Below are 15,345 nucleotides of genomic sequence, written 5' to 3' on the forward strand. Positions count from 1 at the left end.
ATCATCAAACCGCTGGCCCACACATGAGGTCTGCCATCTACCGGGTACAGTTGAAACCAGGATTAATCCGTGAAGAGCACACTTCTCCAGTGTGCCAGTGGCCATCAAAGGTGAGCATTTGCTCAGTAAAGTCGGTTACGACGCCGAAATGCAGTCAGGTCAAATTCTCTAAAACGACGTTGGAGGCGGTAGAGAAATTAACATTAAATTATCTTGCAACAGCTCTGGTGGACATTCCAATAGCACACTTCCTCAAAACTTGAGACAACTGTGGCATTGTGTTGTGTGAAACTGCACTTTTTTTGTCCCCAGTACAAGGTGCAACTGTGTAATGATCATACTGTTTAATCAGCTTCCTCATGACACACCTGTCAGGTGGATGGATAATCTTGGCAAAGGAGAAATGCTCACTAACAGTAATAAACACATTTGTGCACAACATTGAAAAATAAGCTTTTTATACATATGAAAAATGTCTGCGATCTTTTATTTTAGCTCATGAAACCAACACTTTACATGATGTGTTTATATATTTTTTTCAGTGTAGCCATCTCTGTGATATCCAAGCCAACACTGCATGCATTTAACATAGCACAACCTTCAAGTATCAGACTACGTTACATAGAATTCAACACAACCATTATGTGGTGTTCTAATAGAAAAGACGCAATTATCACAATTTTCCAACCAAAACATTTACATTAGATGAAATGTGAAATAACACTCAAAATAAGAGGCCACTTGACCATGCCAAAATTAAGTTCTATGAACTTTTTTTTTGTGTGGAGGGAGGCAGGTGCAGTGTTCTCAGTTTATACAAAATAAAGGGAGGGAGGGTAAACTCTTCCTTGGTTGGCCTGCCCTTGTCTTAAGTCCAGACACAAGTGAATGTGATGTCCAGTCATAGTGCCCAGCCTGCTCTCCATCACTGGAGGGCCTCTGTGTTCCCTGGCTGAGGGCCTGTCTCAGGGAGCTCCAGCTTTTCACACTTAGTCAGTTTCAGGGTTAAGTGCTGGGAGATCTCATTGGGGTCGGTGTACAGAGCAGCAGGGACGTTCTGGAAGACAAGGAGGGAGATTTTGCAAATAACTAACCCTCTACAATAGTGGTATGATAGTATCAGCTGCACAGTGACATGCATGATGCAGCATGAATGATTTGGACAATATGTTTTAGACAAAATCATACATACTTTTTAGCAAAGGGTGGAAATGCTGACCACTTGTGGTTAAAAGTGACCTGAGATTGGACGTTTGGGAGCTCAAACCCTGGCAGAATCATACCAAAGGCCTTATAGTTGAATGCGCTTTCCTTGAGTCATAGAATTGCATTGAAATTACTTAGAATATGTGCAATTTGGAGGTGTGGCCACTTGGAGACAAAAGTTAGACCTCTCGCTCAAACCATTGTAATCGTTTTTCTTATCCTGCACCTACTCCAAAATGTCAATGAATATTCTTATGTTACTGAATGTATCCAGAGTATTTTCAGATTTCGTTATTGACAAATGCTTTAAAAAGTTCAGCAAATGTAAAACGCCCATCCACAGGTTAATGTTTGGATTCAATCCCCTGTCAGGTGAACTGTTGTGTCCTCACCTTCGGTGTGATAATTTCCCCATAACCTTCAAAGTGTTTTTGTTCAAATGCAACACTGGTCACACATGTTTTTTCCACGAGTGTAAAGGGGTTTAAGGATCTGAGGCATCAGTGCTCCAAGCTTTCAGGGAGAAGACTATACTAAACATGTACTCTCCAAACAGAAAATACAATTCTCACCTGCAATTCTGAAATGTTGCTTTATCGAGTACTATACTCTCTGATCATGTAATTCTTTCCAGCCTGTAAAGAAAACCAGGGTAAGTGATGACTCATTTCATAAGTAGGCCTAGCCATTTCATAGTTGAACTTCTTAACAGTGAATATTGTCCATTTCCTGCTAAAGATATCCACAGAAAATGACTCCCATGCACATCCACTCTGGTGGTTAATCGATTGTCATTTCTCAGGACAGCCCAGTCACACTTGCCTCGTGGTAGAGCCGCGTGTCGTTTATACGGATCAGAACTCCATCCACTCGCAGGAAGAACCTCAGAAGCAGGAAAAAACTGGTGGGCATCACTCTCTGTATCACACAAGTGGGTAACAAGAGGATAAGTCATTCTTCAAAACCTCATCAGCCTCTCAGAGGCAAGCATTTCAGAAAATGCATTTAACATAAGTAGTTGAATAGGAAAATTGCCTTTTTAAATTTTTTATTCCTGGTCTTACAGCCCCCACAAGAGCATGTCCTTTGGTGCTTGTCACGGAGACGGACATATGTTATCATAAAGTATCAGTTCCTGTATGAAAGTACCACTCACTATTTTGACGCTGATCATGGACACTCCGTGGTCGTGCAGCTCATCCTCAAACAAAAGCACGTCGTCGAAGAACATGATCTGCTCTCGCGCCTTCAGCTTCTCCATGTCAATGCGCTCCGACGTTTCTGTCGCCTGATGGAATAGCAGGTGTGTATTCATTAGTGCACACCATAGCAAAAATAAAATATTTTGCCACGAATATAAACGTTTCTCATTAGACACATTCAGGTAGGCCCCTCCCCATTTCATTCCTACTGAATGCCCCCCCAGACAAGAGACATCTTGAGACCAAAAAGCTTTAGAATATTAAGCCTATGCGAAAAACTATTGCGTTCCAGGCTAACTACATTGCAGTCATTGCATTTCATCAACCGATGGTTGTGTGACACATCAGTGACGGCAGAGTCGGGCGTCAGACTGCCATATCATATGGCGTGGTTAGATGACATGTTAATCACCTATCCAAGCAATGTGAGATCTGGCAGGCATCTGCAATAAAGTCTGTCTTAAACACAGCCAATGACTTACGAGAAAATCTTCCACTTAGTCATGCATCGATGTCAATATGAGTCTAAGTTTAATTGGGACATAGAAGTTAAGATGTGTCCCTTATTTTGTAATGTTTGTGTTTGGGATATTGTGTTGTATCCACAGTGTGAACCCAAAAAGCCTCTCACCGTCATCTGCAGGTCCTCTCCTAACAAGGTGCCTCTGTAGTCTGTGGTGTATGTCCAGTCGTAGCGTTTCACTACCTCCTTGGAGTGTTCAGAATCAGCCCTGGGAATACAGCCACATCCACTCACTGAGATCATTCCCCATAATAGGACGGATTAGGACTAAACCATTTAAAATGCCACTTTTTTCTACTTCAACAGCATTTAGACAGTGAAGGTGGCTAGTGTATTATCACAGAGGTCTTATGATATGGGTACCTGCTCTCTTGCCATTCCTGTGCACAGGCCACTTTCACAGAGTCATGCATGTTGTTGACCCTCTTGAGGGCATCGATGGCATTGAACTCAATGCCATAACCGTCTGTGTGCTGGATGCGTAGGATGTTGTCCCCAAACAGCATCTCTGGGAGAGAGGGCATGTGCATCTCCTCCCCTAACCTGGGACGAAACGGTCAAGCTTGAAACCTGAACAACTAACCTCAATCCAGCTTAGTTGGTAAATTGACGAGATTTGAATGACTAAAAGTAAGTCTAAGTCGATAAACAATCTCCCCAATGTAGACTAAACCTTAAGAATATTAAACAGAGAATTAAAAAGACAAAGTATTTGACACAAAATACTTGGAATAGCTTACCGTTCAATGTCCTTAGATTTCATAATGTGGGTTTTTGCAGCAGTTACTTTCCATGGTCCGAATGTGAAGTCTTGCTTACTGCTCTTAAACCCATGGGTCATCATGGCTGACAAATTGGCAAACATCAACTGTAAATACAGACACCAAACCCATCAGAGACAGAAGTAAAGGACGCCACGATAGCCTAGACAGCCAATAGTGGCCGCTAGATCTGCACTGTCTAGGATTCATGTGTATTCCTGGTATTACACTAGCGTCCCCGTGGACCGGCTGGTAAATAAAACATCCGTCATTGGGGCTTCTAAGGCATCATTTTCCTCCTTAACTAGCTTTAAATGGTGAGCTGTTGGGTAAAAATGGTACAAATGTGTAATGTCTTAATAAAACAAATTTTCCACCACTATTTTCAGATTCTGACAACTTATGCCCCACAAGAATTTCCTTACGCTGCAGGTCATGTCTTGCCCCGCTACTGAACAGACAAGTGTACATTAGTGTTTGTAACAAAATATGAAGGAGAGCCTGTCTTGTCAGAGATGGCATTTGTTTTGAACAAACAAACACTGCAGAGCAGCTAACTAGCTAACTAAAAGCTAGGTTGATGATTCCACTGTAGCAACCTCCACCTAATAATTATCATAAAAAAACAAACGTCATTACGATCACAATAAACTAACGGGAGGCAACAGCCATAATATAGTTGGCTTAACAGGCAATGTAACATTACTATTAAAATAGTACTCACAGGAATAGGTAATTATTTACAAATTGCTAGCTAACCCATAAAGCCATCACCGAATACCATATATTTTCATCTTAGGTGGTTTGGTAACTTCCTGTTCTTCAATGAACTCTGGCTGGACTGAAGACAACGTCAAGTTAGAAAAATGTCAAACAGGCTGACTACACCGTTCGTGTCACGTGCACGAGCGTTGCAAAATACAGTTAGAAATCTATATATAGGCTAACGTCACGCTGCTTAGCGAGTACTACTTCCTCCTGATTCGACTCACAGAGGCTTGAACCACAGTTTTATAACTAATCCAAGATAGGCTCGTCTGTTGTTTCCAATGGGAACAAATTAATCATAGTGGGCAGAACAAGCAAGGAGGTGGGCAGAGTCAAGCACGAGCTAGTGAGATCCTATTGGCGTGTTCTATCATTTATTTGCATATTTCCATTATGGAACGCCTACTCTGAAGTGTGCAATACCTCAATTAGCCCGTTTACTCTTCCTAAACAATGCCCTTTTTGGAATCTTTGGCAAAGGGTAAGTGGAGCGTGTGTGCCCAATTTGACTGGAGCGCGAGCGAAAATCCCAAAGGAGCGTCAGCCTGCTCCAATTTCGCTCCAATAGTGCTCACTTCATAAGCTTAGGGCATGCCCACCCCAGCATGCATTTGTAGTCTACTTGTGTGCTGCTATAGCCCCTTACTTTAGCTACTGTCATGGAGTTCGCTATATATTTTCATACAGAAACTGATAAAACATACAGGTGCTACATCAAGGTGACTTACAAAGATGAGGACCAAGAGCAAGTGAGGGAGTGCGATGATGTAGTGTCCACAACTAAAGAATCATTTTGGGATCTGAAAAGACACTTATCCCAAAAGCATGATGGTGTATTTACTACCGGCACATGCTAAAAGAAAAGAACGAGGTGGGTAGACAAGTGTGTCATTGGAGCAAAGTATTCCAAAACAAAAAATCTGATCTCTTAAAACGATTTGTTCATTTTTGTTATATTATCTATACAATAGGCCATAATAGATTTTTGCACAATAGGCCTGGCTTATTCCCACATTCAAGGAGCTTTCCGTTTTGATTGGGTTATTTTGCCTTAAAACCTTTAGACCTGCCTATAGAAAAAAAGTAACTCTGCATCTCTGCACAGCCTGGCAAGAGTAGCCCAAGGGGGTGTTTAGCATCCCCAGTGGCTCTGCAAGTGTGGAGAGGATATTCACCACTGCTGGCCGGCTCTCCAGGCACCATCGCATGAGCCAGAAGCCCCAGACCGGCCAAACTCTTGTTTCTAAAAATGAATTCAAAGGCACTTAGTCATTTTAAATGTAAGTTGTATTTAATTCTAAGCAAGTCGTAGCCTATATGTGCAATGTATAGACTATAATGATTAAAACGCCAAACACTTTGTTCCTACCAGCCTATTGTGTCGCACTCGCAAATGCTTCACAATGTATTTCTTTGTAGGCTATAGCCTTGAAATAATATAGCCTAAATATGAATTAGGCTCCCTGTCTGGCTCCTGACCTATTTAGAGTGTTTATATACTGTTTAATATGACATGTAGCTTATTTGAAATGATGTTCACTTCTTTCATTCCCCTTTCCATGTTTATTCAAGTACTTTTCATTGAAATCCATATAGGGGTCCAGGTAGTCACAAAAGTGGCTGTTGGTTAAATTGTGATTTTTAATGAAAGGAGTTTAGGAGAGAAAAAAAAACTGAGCACCAAGAGGTTTTTAGCTGAGTGGTAGGAAAGGACACGAAGCGCACATCTCAGATGAGTAGGATTTCCAACTGCTCACATGCTCTGCCCAAAGCCTCTGCTTTGCTAGCACAGATGTCCGCCCTCCTGAAGCACACGTCCACCCTCCTGAAGTGGGACACTTCATACCTAGCTATTACAACAGAACACAATTCCTAATGATTCTCAATACTCCATGAAAGTCGGTCATTAAATAGTTACCACAACCACAAGTCAGACTTTGTGGGACTATCGCCCTGTAGCACTCACTTCCGTTATCATGAAGTGCTTTGAGAGACTAGTCAAGGATCATATCACCTCCACCCTACCGGACACCCTAGACCAACTCCAATTTGCTTACCGCCCCAATAGGTCCACACACTGCCCTAACCCATCTGGACAAGAGGAATACCAATGTAAGAATGCTGTTCATCGATTACAGCTCAGCATTTAACACCATAGTACCCTCCAAACTCGTCTTTAAGCTTGAGACCCTGGGTCTCAACCCCGCCCTGTGCAACTGGGTCCTGGACTTTCTGATGGGCCACCCCCAGGTGGTGAGGGTAGAAAACAACATCTCCACCCCGCTGATCCTCAACACTGGGGCCCCACAAGGGTGCATTCTCAGCCCTCTCCTGTACTCCCGGTTCACCCATGTCTGCGTGGCCATGCAGGCCTCCAACTCATCATCAAGTTTGCAGATAACACTACAGTGGTAGGCTTGATTACCAACAACGACGAGACGGCCTACAGGGAGGAGGTGAGGGCCCTCGGAGTGTGGTATCAGGAAAATAACCTCACACACAATGTCAACAAAACAAAGGAGATGATCGTGGACTTCAGGAAACATCAGAGGGAGCACCCCCCTATCCACATCGACTCAACAGTAGTGGAGAAGGTGGAAAATTAAGTTCCTCTGCATACACATCACGGACAAACTGAAATGGTCCACCCACACAGACAGCGTGGGGAAGAAGGCGCAATAGCGCCTCTTCAACCTCAGGAGGCTGAAGAAATGTGGCTTGTCACAAAAAACACTCAAACTTTTACAATGCATAATCAAGAGCATCCTGTCAGGCTGTATCACCGCCTGGTACGGCAACTGCTCCGCCCACAACCGCAAGGATCTCCAGAGGGTTGTGAGGTCTGCACAACGCATCACTGAGGGCAAACTACCTGCCCTCCAGGACACCTAAACCACCCGATGTCACAGGAAGGCAATAAAGATCATCAAGGACAACAACCACCCAAGCCACTGCCTGTTCACCCCGCTATCACCCAGAAGGCGAGGTCAGTACAGGTGCATCAAAGCTGGGACCGAGAGACTGAAAAACAGCTTCTATCTCAAGGCCATCAGACTGTTAAACAGCCACCACTAACATTGAGTGGCTGCTGCCAACATACTGACTCAAATCTCTAGCCACATAATAAAAAAAAAAATTGGATGTAATAAATGTATCACTAGTTACTTTAAACAATGCCATTTTATATAATGTTTACATACCCTACATTAATCATCTCATATGTATATACTGTACTCTATACCATCTACTGTATCTTGCCTATGCCGTTCGGCCATCGCTCATCCATATGTACATATTCTTATTCATTCCTTACACTTGTGTGTATTAGGTAGTTGTTGTGAAATTGTTAGATTACTTGTTAGATATTACTGCATGGTCGGAACTAAAAGCACAAGCATTTCGCTACACTAGCATTAACATCTGCTAACCATGTGTATGAGACCAATAAAATTTGATTTGATAAACCCAGCCTATTTCTACAATTTCTTACCCTTAACCCTAACCACACTGCTAACCGTTGCTTTTTGGTCCCAATTTAAGGTTAGGAAAACAAAAATGACCATGAACATCCCACCTACTTCTTTTTCAAGTCCTATATGCCACTTTGATACAGCTTCGGCCGATGATCAGTATGAAGAGGAGTCTGACTGTAGGAGTGTTTTTGGAAAAAGTGTCTTTTTGCTGATCCATGTGCTTTCAGGGTGGGTGAAAGCGGAGTTGGATGCTGTGGAATCAGTGAGGGTAACCAGAAGCGGTCTTGTGATAATCATTTGTTTCTGCTGGTCAGAGGGAGAAGGCGCTCTGCATTAGAATGAATGGGGGCAAGAAATGTGAATTGTTTTGCACTCAAGAAAAGGGTGCCATTGAAAGGAGCGATTAATGGGGTAGCAGTAAATGTAAAAGTTGACCAACTGAAGGGGAAGATTCCCAGTGTTTGTGATATTTTTCCCTTGGTGCGACGCACACAGGGTGGCGCAACAGAAGAGTCATTGTCTGTTCTTTTGAGTTTTGATGTTGAGTCTTTGCCCGACAAAGTGATGTTAGGATATATAAGTTATCCTGTACGAGCTTTTGTGCCAAATACATTACATTGTTATAGGTGTCAAGCTTATGTGCATGTGGCAGCAGTGTGTAGGAGGGAGGTTCCTGTGTGTGAGAAGTGTTCAGAAGGGTGTAGCATTAGGGAAAGTAGTGGTATGTGTTAATTGTAGGGGTGCCCATTGCGCTGGGGATCAGAAGTGAGAGGCAGGTTGAGGTTTCCAGGGTTAGAGTAGCGCAGAAGTTGTCATATGCTGAGGCAGTGAAGAAAGTAGAGGAAGATGGGTTAAGGGGGGGGGGATCCTGAGAAGAGTGGTGTGAGTAGTAGATCTGTACCAGTACAGAGCAATAGGCCAACAAGTGATATGTTAGAGTAAGATTGGATTTTTAGCAATGGTTATCAACTGTACTGCAAGGATGGAAGTAAGTCGCAGAATTTGTAGGTTGTGGTGGCAGCTGCAGAGAGGGATTTGGGTGTGTGAGACTTCAGAAGCATTACAGGGTGTGTTAAGTGGTGGTGTCCCATCCCTTCAGGTTGTTGGCCTGAAGTAGGACTACATAGATTTAAATAGTGGACTAGGGTAGAGTTCTTTTTTTATTTGTATTATTTGAATGTTGTGTTAGATGGTAGGGTATTTGTTTATTTATGTAACTCTGTGTTGTTTGTGTCGCACTGCTTTGCTTTCTTGGCCAGGTCGCAGTTGTAAATGAGAACTTGTTCTCAATTGGCCTACTTGGTTAAATAAAGGTTAAATTAAAAAAAAATTAAAAAATAAAGGGAGTTTTACAGTCTAGTAGGTGGAGGTAATGCAACATTTATTGAATAACAATTGCCATTAAACCTCATCAAAGAAGAACAGCTACGACCGGAAGTTATTTTTGAGCAGGTTATAAATTACGCAGCAGGTTAAGATAATTAAACAAGCAGGTTGAAGAATTGGGTTAAGATTAGGGAAAACCCGCGCATCCAGCATCACTACTCTGGACGGCTCTGACTTAGAATACGTGGATAACGACAAATACCTAGGTGTCTTGCTAGACTGTAAACTCTCCTTCCAGACTCACAATAAGCATCTCCAATCCAAAATTAAATCTAGAATCGGCTTCCTATTTCACAACCAAGCTTCCTTCACTCATGCTGCCAAACATACCCTCGTAAAACTGACCATCCTACCGATCCTTGACTTCGGCGATGTCATCTATAAAATAGCCTCCAACACTCTACTGGATGTAGTCACAGTGCCATCTGTTTTGCCACCAAAGCCCCATACACTACTCACCACTGCGACCTGTACGCTCTCATTGGCTGGCCCTCGCTTCATACTCGTCGCCAAACCCACTGGCTACAGGTTATCTACAAGTCTCTGCTAGATAAAGCCCCGCCCTATCTCAGCTCGCTGGTCACCATAGCAGCACCCATTCGTAGCACGCACTCCAGCAGGTATATCTCACTGGTCACCGCCAAAGCCAATTCCTCCTTTGGTCACCTTTCCTTCCAGTTCTCTGCTGCCACTGACTGGAACGAACTGCAAAAATCACTGAAGCTGGAGATTCCCATCTCCCTCACTAGCTTTAAGAACCAGCTGTCAGGGTAGCTCACAGATCACTGCACCTGTTCATAGCCCATCTATCTACCTCATCCCCATACTGTATTTATTTATTTTGCACCACAGTATCTCTACTTGCACATCCATATTTTGCACATCTACCATTCCATAATTGCCATATTGTAATTACTTCGCCACCATGGCCTATTTATTGCCTTGACTCCCTTATTTGACCTAATTTGCACTAACTGTATATATACTTTGTTTTCTACTGTATTATTGACTGTATGTTTTGTTCATTCCATGTGTAACTCTGTGTTGTATGTGTCGAACTGCTATGCTTTATCTTGGCCAGGTCGCAGTTGCAAATGATAACTTGTTCTCAACTAGCTTACCTGGTTACAGGAAGTAGGCGTGGCTCATCATAGCGGCGAACGTCTAAATTCTAGCTATTGTAAAATTCAACGCTATATAAAAGAAGCAGCAGGTAGCTGACAAACGGGCACGAATGTTTATTCAAAAGGAGTAGCAAACAGCCATGCAATAACTTGATCAAGCATCCCAAAAACGTATTTATCTAGCTGGCTAACACTAGCTGCGCCTCCGGGTTGTTTTGTGACAAGCTGGCTGGCTCACCATCACCATATAAGCTTGTTATCTTAACTTCAGTACCAATGGATAGCCATCCCAAATGAATAACCTACTGAAAAGACAGATAATTGAAATTAAAATCAGATATTACATTAAAAAGATAGCTAAAAGTACACAACTTACTCCAGTATTTTGATCGTCAGATAACGTCCATGAAAGAGAGCTTCACAGAAATGCTTCCGACGTACTTTTCATTCTTGTATTATATGGTTCCGCATCATTTAGCCATATACTAGCTGCTTTGTAAGACAGGTCCCAAAAATGAATTGAACAGAAATAAAATGCTTAAGAAAATATTATCTTAGAAATGTTTTCATATTTATGTATTTTTTACTTGAAGTGTATGGCAGTTTTACTTTTTATATGTTGTGGTGATATTCTGCGCTGTCACCCAGACATAAGAGAGAGAAGATGACTGGTATCAATAACATAATCAGAGGCATTACAGTCAAGTGTTCCAAAATGATAGTTGTGAGAATGTCCTAAGTAATTGATCCCATCCTAGGATTTGGTACAGTGGATGGTACTGTCTATGGCCCGATTGGTACAGTACAGCTTGCTCGCAAGTCAGTTAAGAACAAATTCTTGTATACAATGACAGCCTACACTGGCAAAACCCGGACGATGCTGGGCCAATTGTGCACTGCCCTATGGGCCTCCCAATCACAGCCGGTTGTGATTCGGCCTGGATTCGAACGAGGGTGTCTGTCGTGACACCTCAAGTACTGAGATGCAGTGTCTTTAGACAGCTGCGCCATTCGGGAGCCCCTTGTCTATGTATGTATGGCAGTGGAGAGAGAGATTGAATTATGGTCTCCCAGTTTTGAGTAGACATGGGGCTGCTCAGTCCCAGGGGATACACTGAGGCCAGTTTCTTGGGACGTTCCCAAGAGGAGAAAGGTAAAGAACACTCTCTAGAAAACAGTAAATGTGACATTCATAAACTGAACAAAATGCATTTGTTTGGGAAAAAAAATCACAAATAAGTCCCCTACAAAAAGCCTGATCCATAACCTACGTTATATGTTATGACTCGTACTGTAGTTGGAAATGTGCGATAACAGTGAAGGTTTTATGACATTTGTACTGTTTTCTAACGCATTCTAATCAAATCAGTGTATTAGTCACATGCTTACTTAACCCTAACCAGCAATGTAGTTTATAAATAAGAAATAAAAGGAACAAGTATTTAAAGAGCAGCTGTAAAATAACAATAACCAGACTATATACAGGGGTACCGGTACAGAGTGAATGTGTGGGGGCACCAGTTAGTCGAGGTAATTGAGGTAATATGTACATGTAGGTAGAGTTATTAAAGAGACTATGCATAGATAATAACAGAGAGTAGCAGCGGTGTAAAATAGGTGGTGGAGAGGGGGGTGGGCAATGCAAATCATCTGGGTAGCAATTGGATTAGATGTTCAGGAGTCTTATGGCTTGGGGGTAGAAGCTGTTTAGAAGCCTCTGGACCTAGACTTGCCACTCCAGTATCACTTGCCGTGTTGTAGCAGAGAGAAGAGTCTATGACTAGGGTGGCTGGAGTCTTTGACAATTTTTAGGGCCTTCCTCTGACACCGCCTGGTATAGAGGTCCTGGGTGGCAGGAAGCTTGGCCCAGTGATGTACTTGGCCGTACGCACTACAGTTGCCATACCAGGCAGTGATGCTCTTGATGGTGCAGCTGTAGAACCTTTTGAGGATCTGAGGACCCATGCCAAACCTTTTGAGTCTCCTGAGGGGGAATGGGTTTTGTCATGCCCTCTTCGCAACTATCTTGGTATGCTTGGACCATGTTAGTTTGATGGTGATGTGGATACCAAGGAACTTGAAACTCTCAACATGCTCCACTCCAGCCCTGTCGATGAGAATGGGGGCATGCTCGGTCCTCCTTTTCCTGTAGTCCACAGTCATCTCAATCCTCGTTTTCCTGAAGTACACAATCATCTCCTTTGTCTTGATCACATTGAGGGAGAGGTTGATGTCCTGGCACCACACAGCCAGGTCTCTGACCTCCTCCCTATAGGCTGTCTCGTCATTGTCGGTGACACGGCCTACCACTGTTGTGTCATCTGCAAACTTAATGAAGGTGTTGGAGTTGTACCTGGCCGTGCAGTTATGAGTGAACAGGGAGTACAGGAGGGGACTGCGCACGCACCCCTGAGGGGCCCATGTGTTCAGGATCAGCGTGGCGGATATGTTGTTACCTACCCTGACCACCTGGGGGCAGCCAGTCAGGAAGTCCAGGATCTAGTTGTAGAGGGAGGTGTTTAGTCCCAGGGTCCTGAGCTTATTAATGAGCTTTGAGTGCACTATGGTGTTGAGCTGTAGTCAATGAATAGCAGTCTCACATAGGTGTTTCTTTTGTCCAGGTGGGAAAAGGCAGTGTGGAGTGCAATCTGTGGATCTGTTGGGGCGGTATGCAAATTGGAGTGGGTCTAGGGTTTCTGGGATAATGTGTTGATGTGAGCCATGACCAGCCTTTCAAAGCACTTCATATCTACAAACGTGAGTTATACAGGTCGGTAGTCATTTAGGCAGGTTATCTTAGTGTTGTTGGGCACAGGGACTATGGTGGTCAGCTTAAAACATGTTGCCATTATAGACTTGGATTGGGAGAGGTTGAAAATGTCAGTGAAGACACTTGCCAGTTGGTCATTGCATGCACGCAGCACATGTCCTTGTAATCCGTCTGGCCCTGCGGCCTTGTGAATGTTGACCTGTTTAAAGGTCTTACTCACATCGGCTGCGGAGAGCGTGATCACACAGTCGTTCGGAAAACCTGGTGCTCTCATGCATGTTTCAGTGTTATTTACCTCAAAGCTAGCATAGAAAGCATTTAGCTCGTCTGGTAGCCTTGTGTCCCTGGGCAGCTCTCGGCTGTGCTTCCCTTTGTAGTCTGTAATAGTTTGCAAGCCCTGCCACATCCGACGAGCGTCGGAGCTGGTGTAGTACGATTCGATCTTAGTCCTGTATTGACGCTTGCCTGTTTGATGGTTCGTCGGAGGGCATAGCGGGATTTCTTATAAGCTTCCGGGTTATAGTCCTGCTCCTTGAAAGCGGCATTCTAGCCTTTAGATCAGTGCGGATGTTGCCTGTAATCCAAAGCTTTTGTTTGGGGTATATACATACGGTCACTGTGGGGACGACATCTTCAATGCACTTATTGATGAAGCCAGTGACTGATGTGGTGTACTCCTCAATGCCATCGGAAGAATCCCGGAACATATTCCAGTCTTTGCTAGCAAAACAATCCTGTAGCTTAGCATCTGCTTCATCTGACCACTTTTTTATTGACCGTGTCACTAGTGCTTCCTGCTTTAGTTTTTGCTTGTAAGCAGGAATCAGGAGGATAGAATTATGGTCAGATTTGCCAAATGGAGGGCGAGGGAGGGCTTTGTACATGTCTCTGTGTGTGGAGTAAAGGTGGTCTAGAGTTTTTTTTCCCTCTGGTTACACATTTAACATGCTGATAGAAATTTGGTAAAATTGATTTAAGTTTCCCTGCATTAAAGTCCCCGGCTACTAGGAGCGCCGCCTCTAGATGAGCATTTTCCTGTTTGCTTATGGCGAATACAGGTCATTGAGTGTGGTCTTAGTTCCATTATCCGTCTGTAGTGGTATGTAGACAGCTATGAAAAATAGAGATGAAAACTCTTTGGGCAGATAGCGTGGTCTACAGCTTATCATGTCATACTCTACCTCAGGTGAGCAAAACCTTGAGCTGTTGTTTACAAATATACATAGTCCACCCCCCTTGTCTTACCAGACGCCACTGTTCTATCCTGCCGATAATGTTGTCGTTCAGCTACGACTCCATGAAGCATAAGATATTTCAGTTTTAAATGTCCCATTGGAAGTTTAATCTTTCTCGTATGACGTCAATTTTATTTTCCAATGATGGCATGTTAGCTAGTAGAACCGAAGGCAGTGGGGGTTTATTCGATTGCCTACAAATTCTCAGAAGGCAGCCCGAATTTCATCCTCTTTTTCTCCGTCTTCTCTTCCAGCAAATGACGGGGATTTGGCCCTGTTCACGGGAAAGCAGTATGTCCTTCACGTCGGACTCATTAAAGGAAAAAAACTTCTGCCAGTTTGTGCTGAGTTATCGCTATTGTCACGTTCTGACCTTTATTTCCGTTGTTTTGTATTTATTTAGTATGGTCAGGGCGTGAGTTGGGTGGGCAGTCTATGTTTGTTTTTCTATGTTTTGGGGCATTTCTATGTTTTCGGCCTAGTATGGTTCTCAATCAGAGGCAGGTGTCATTAGTTGTCTCTGATTGAGAATCATACTTAGGTAGCCTGGGTTGCACTGTTTGTTTGTGGGTGATTGTCTATGTTGATGGCTTGTTTCAGCACAGTCCATAGGATTAGCTTCACGGTTGTTATTTTGTTGACTGGTTTTGTATAGTGTTCAGTGTTCACTACTTTCTTTATTAAAGATTGACCATGGACACTTACCACGCCGCGTATTGGTCCTCAGATCCATCTCGCCTCTCCTCTTCAGATGAAGAGGAGGACGGCCGTGACAGCTATTCTGATGTCCAGAAGTTATTTTCGATCATAAGACACGGTAGCAGCAGCATTATGTACAAAATCATTTAAAAAATAAGTTACAAATAACGCAAAAAAAACAAACAAAAAAGGAGCACG

At 43.2% G+C, this 15,345-nt stretch overlaps 1 protein-coding gene across 2 annotated transcripts; it reads right to left on the reverse strand.

The window, feature by feature from the left end:
* Window positions 1-454: 454 nt before the first annotated feature.
* LOC110537687 (TIP41-like protein) lies at window positions 455-10,904 on the reverse strand. Of its 2 annotated transcripts, none has more exons than XM_021623918.3 (8): window positions 10,820-10,904; window positions 3,672-3,799; window positions 3,295-3,474; window positions 3,040-3,139; window positions 2,363-2,494; window positions 2,029-2,124; window positions 1,779-1,841; window positions 455-1,057 (listed from the first exon to the last, which is right to left on the reverse strand). In XM_021623918.3, exons 2-7 carry the CDS (start codon window positions 3,794-3,796, stop codon window positions 1,800-1,802), a joined length of 675 nt encoding a protein of 224 aa, XP_021479593.2. In that variant the 5' UTR covers window positions 3,797-3,799; window positions 10,820-10,904; the 3' UTR covers window positions 455-1,057; window positions 1,779-1,799. The 2 variants fall into 2 exon arrangements, with proteins under 2 accessions (XP_021479593.2, XP_021479594.2); XM_021623919.3 differs by lacking the exon at window positions 10,820-10,904 and adding an exon at window positions 4,417-4,677.
* Between the last annotated feature and the right edge of the window lie 4,441 nt (window positions 10,905-15,345).

The sequence above is a fragment of the Oncorhynchus mykiss genome, chromosome 12 (assembly GCF_057628025.1).
Source record: "Oncorhynchus mykiss isolate SJ-2025 chromosome 12, ASM5762802v1, whole genome shotgun sequence".
In the NCBI taxonomy this organism is placed as follows: Eukaryota; Metazoa; Chordata; class Actinopteri; order Salmoniformes; family Salmonidae; genus Oncorhynchus; species Oncorhynchus mykiss.

What these genes read in the sequence shown, in the direction of transcription:
- LOC110537687 (XM_021623918.3), bottom strand. Translation starts at nt 3,796, where the DNA reads ATGTTTGCCAATTTGTCAGCCATGATGACCCATGGGTTTAAGAGCAGT. An exon ending in AAATCTAAGGACATTGAACG is followed by an intron (nt 3,475 to 3,671) that starts GTAAGCTATTCC and finishes GTTTCGTCCCAG; the next exon opens with GTTAGGGGAGGAGATGCACA. An exon ending in CCATGATCAGCGTCAAAATA is followed by an intron (nt 2,125 to 2,362) that starts GTGAGTGGTACT and finishes TGTGTGATACAG; the next exon opens with AGAGTGATGCCCACCAGTTT.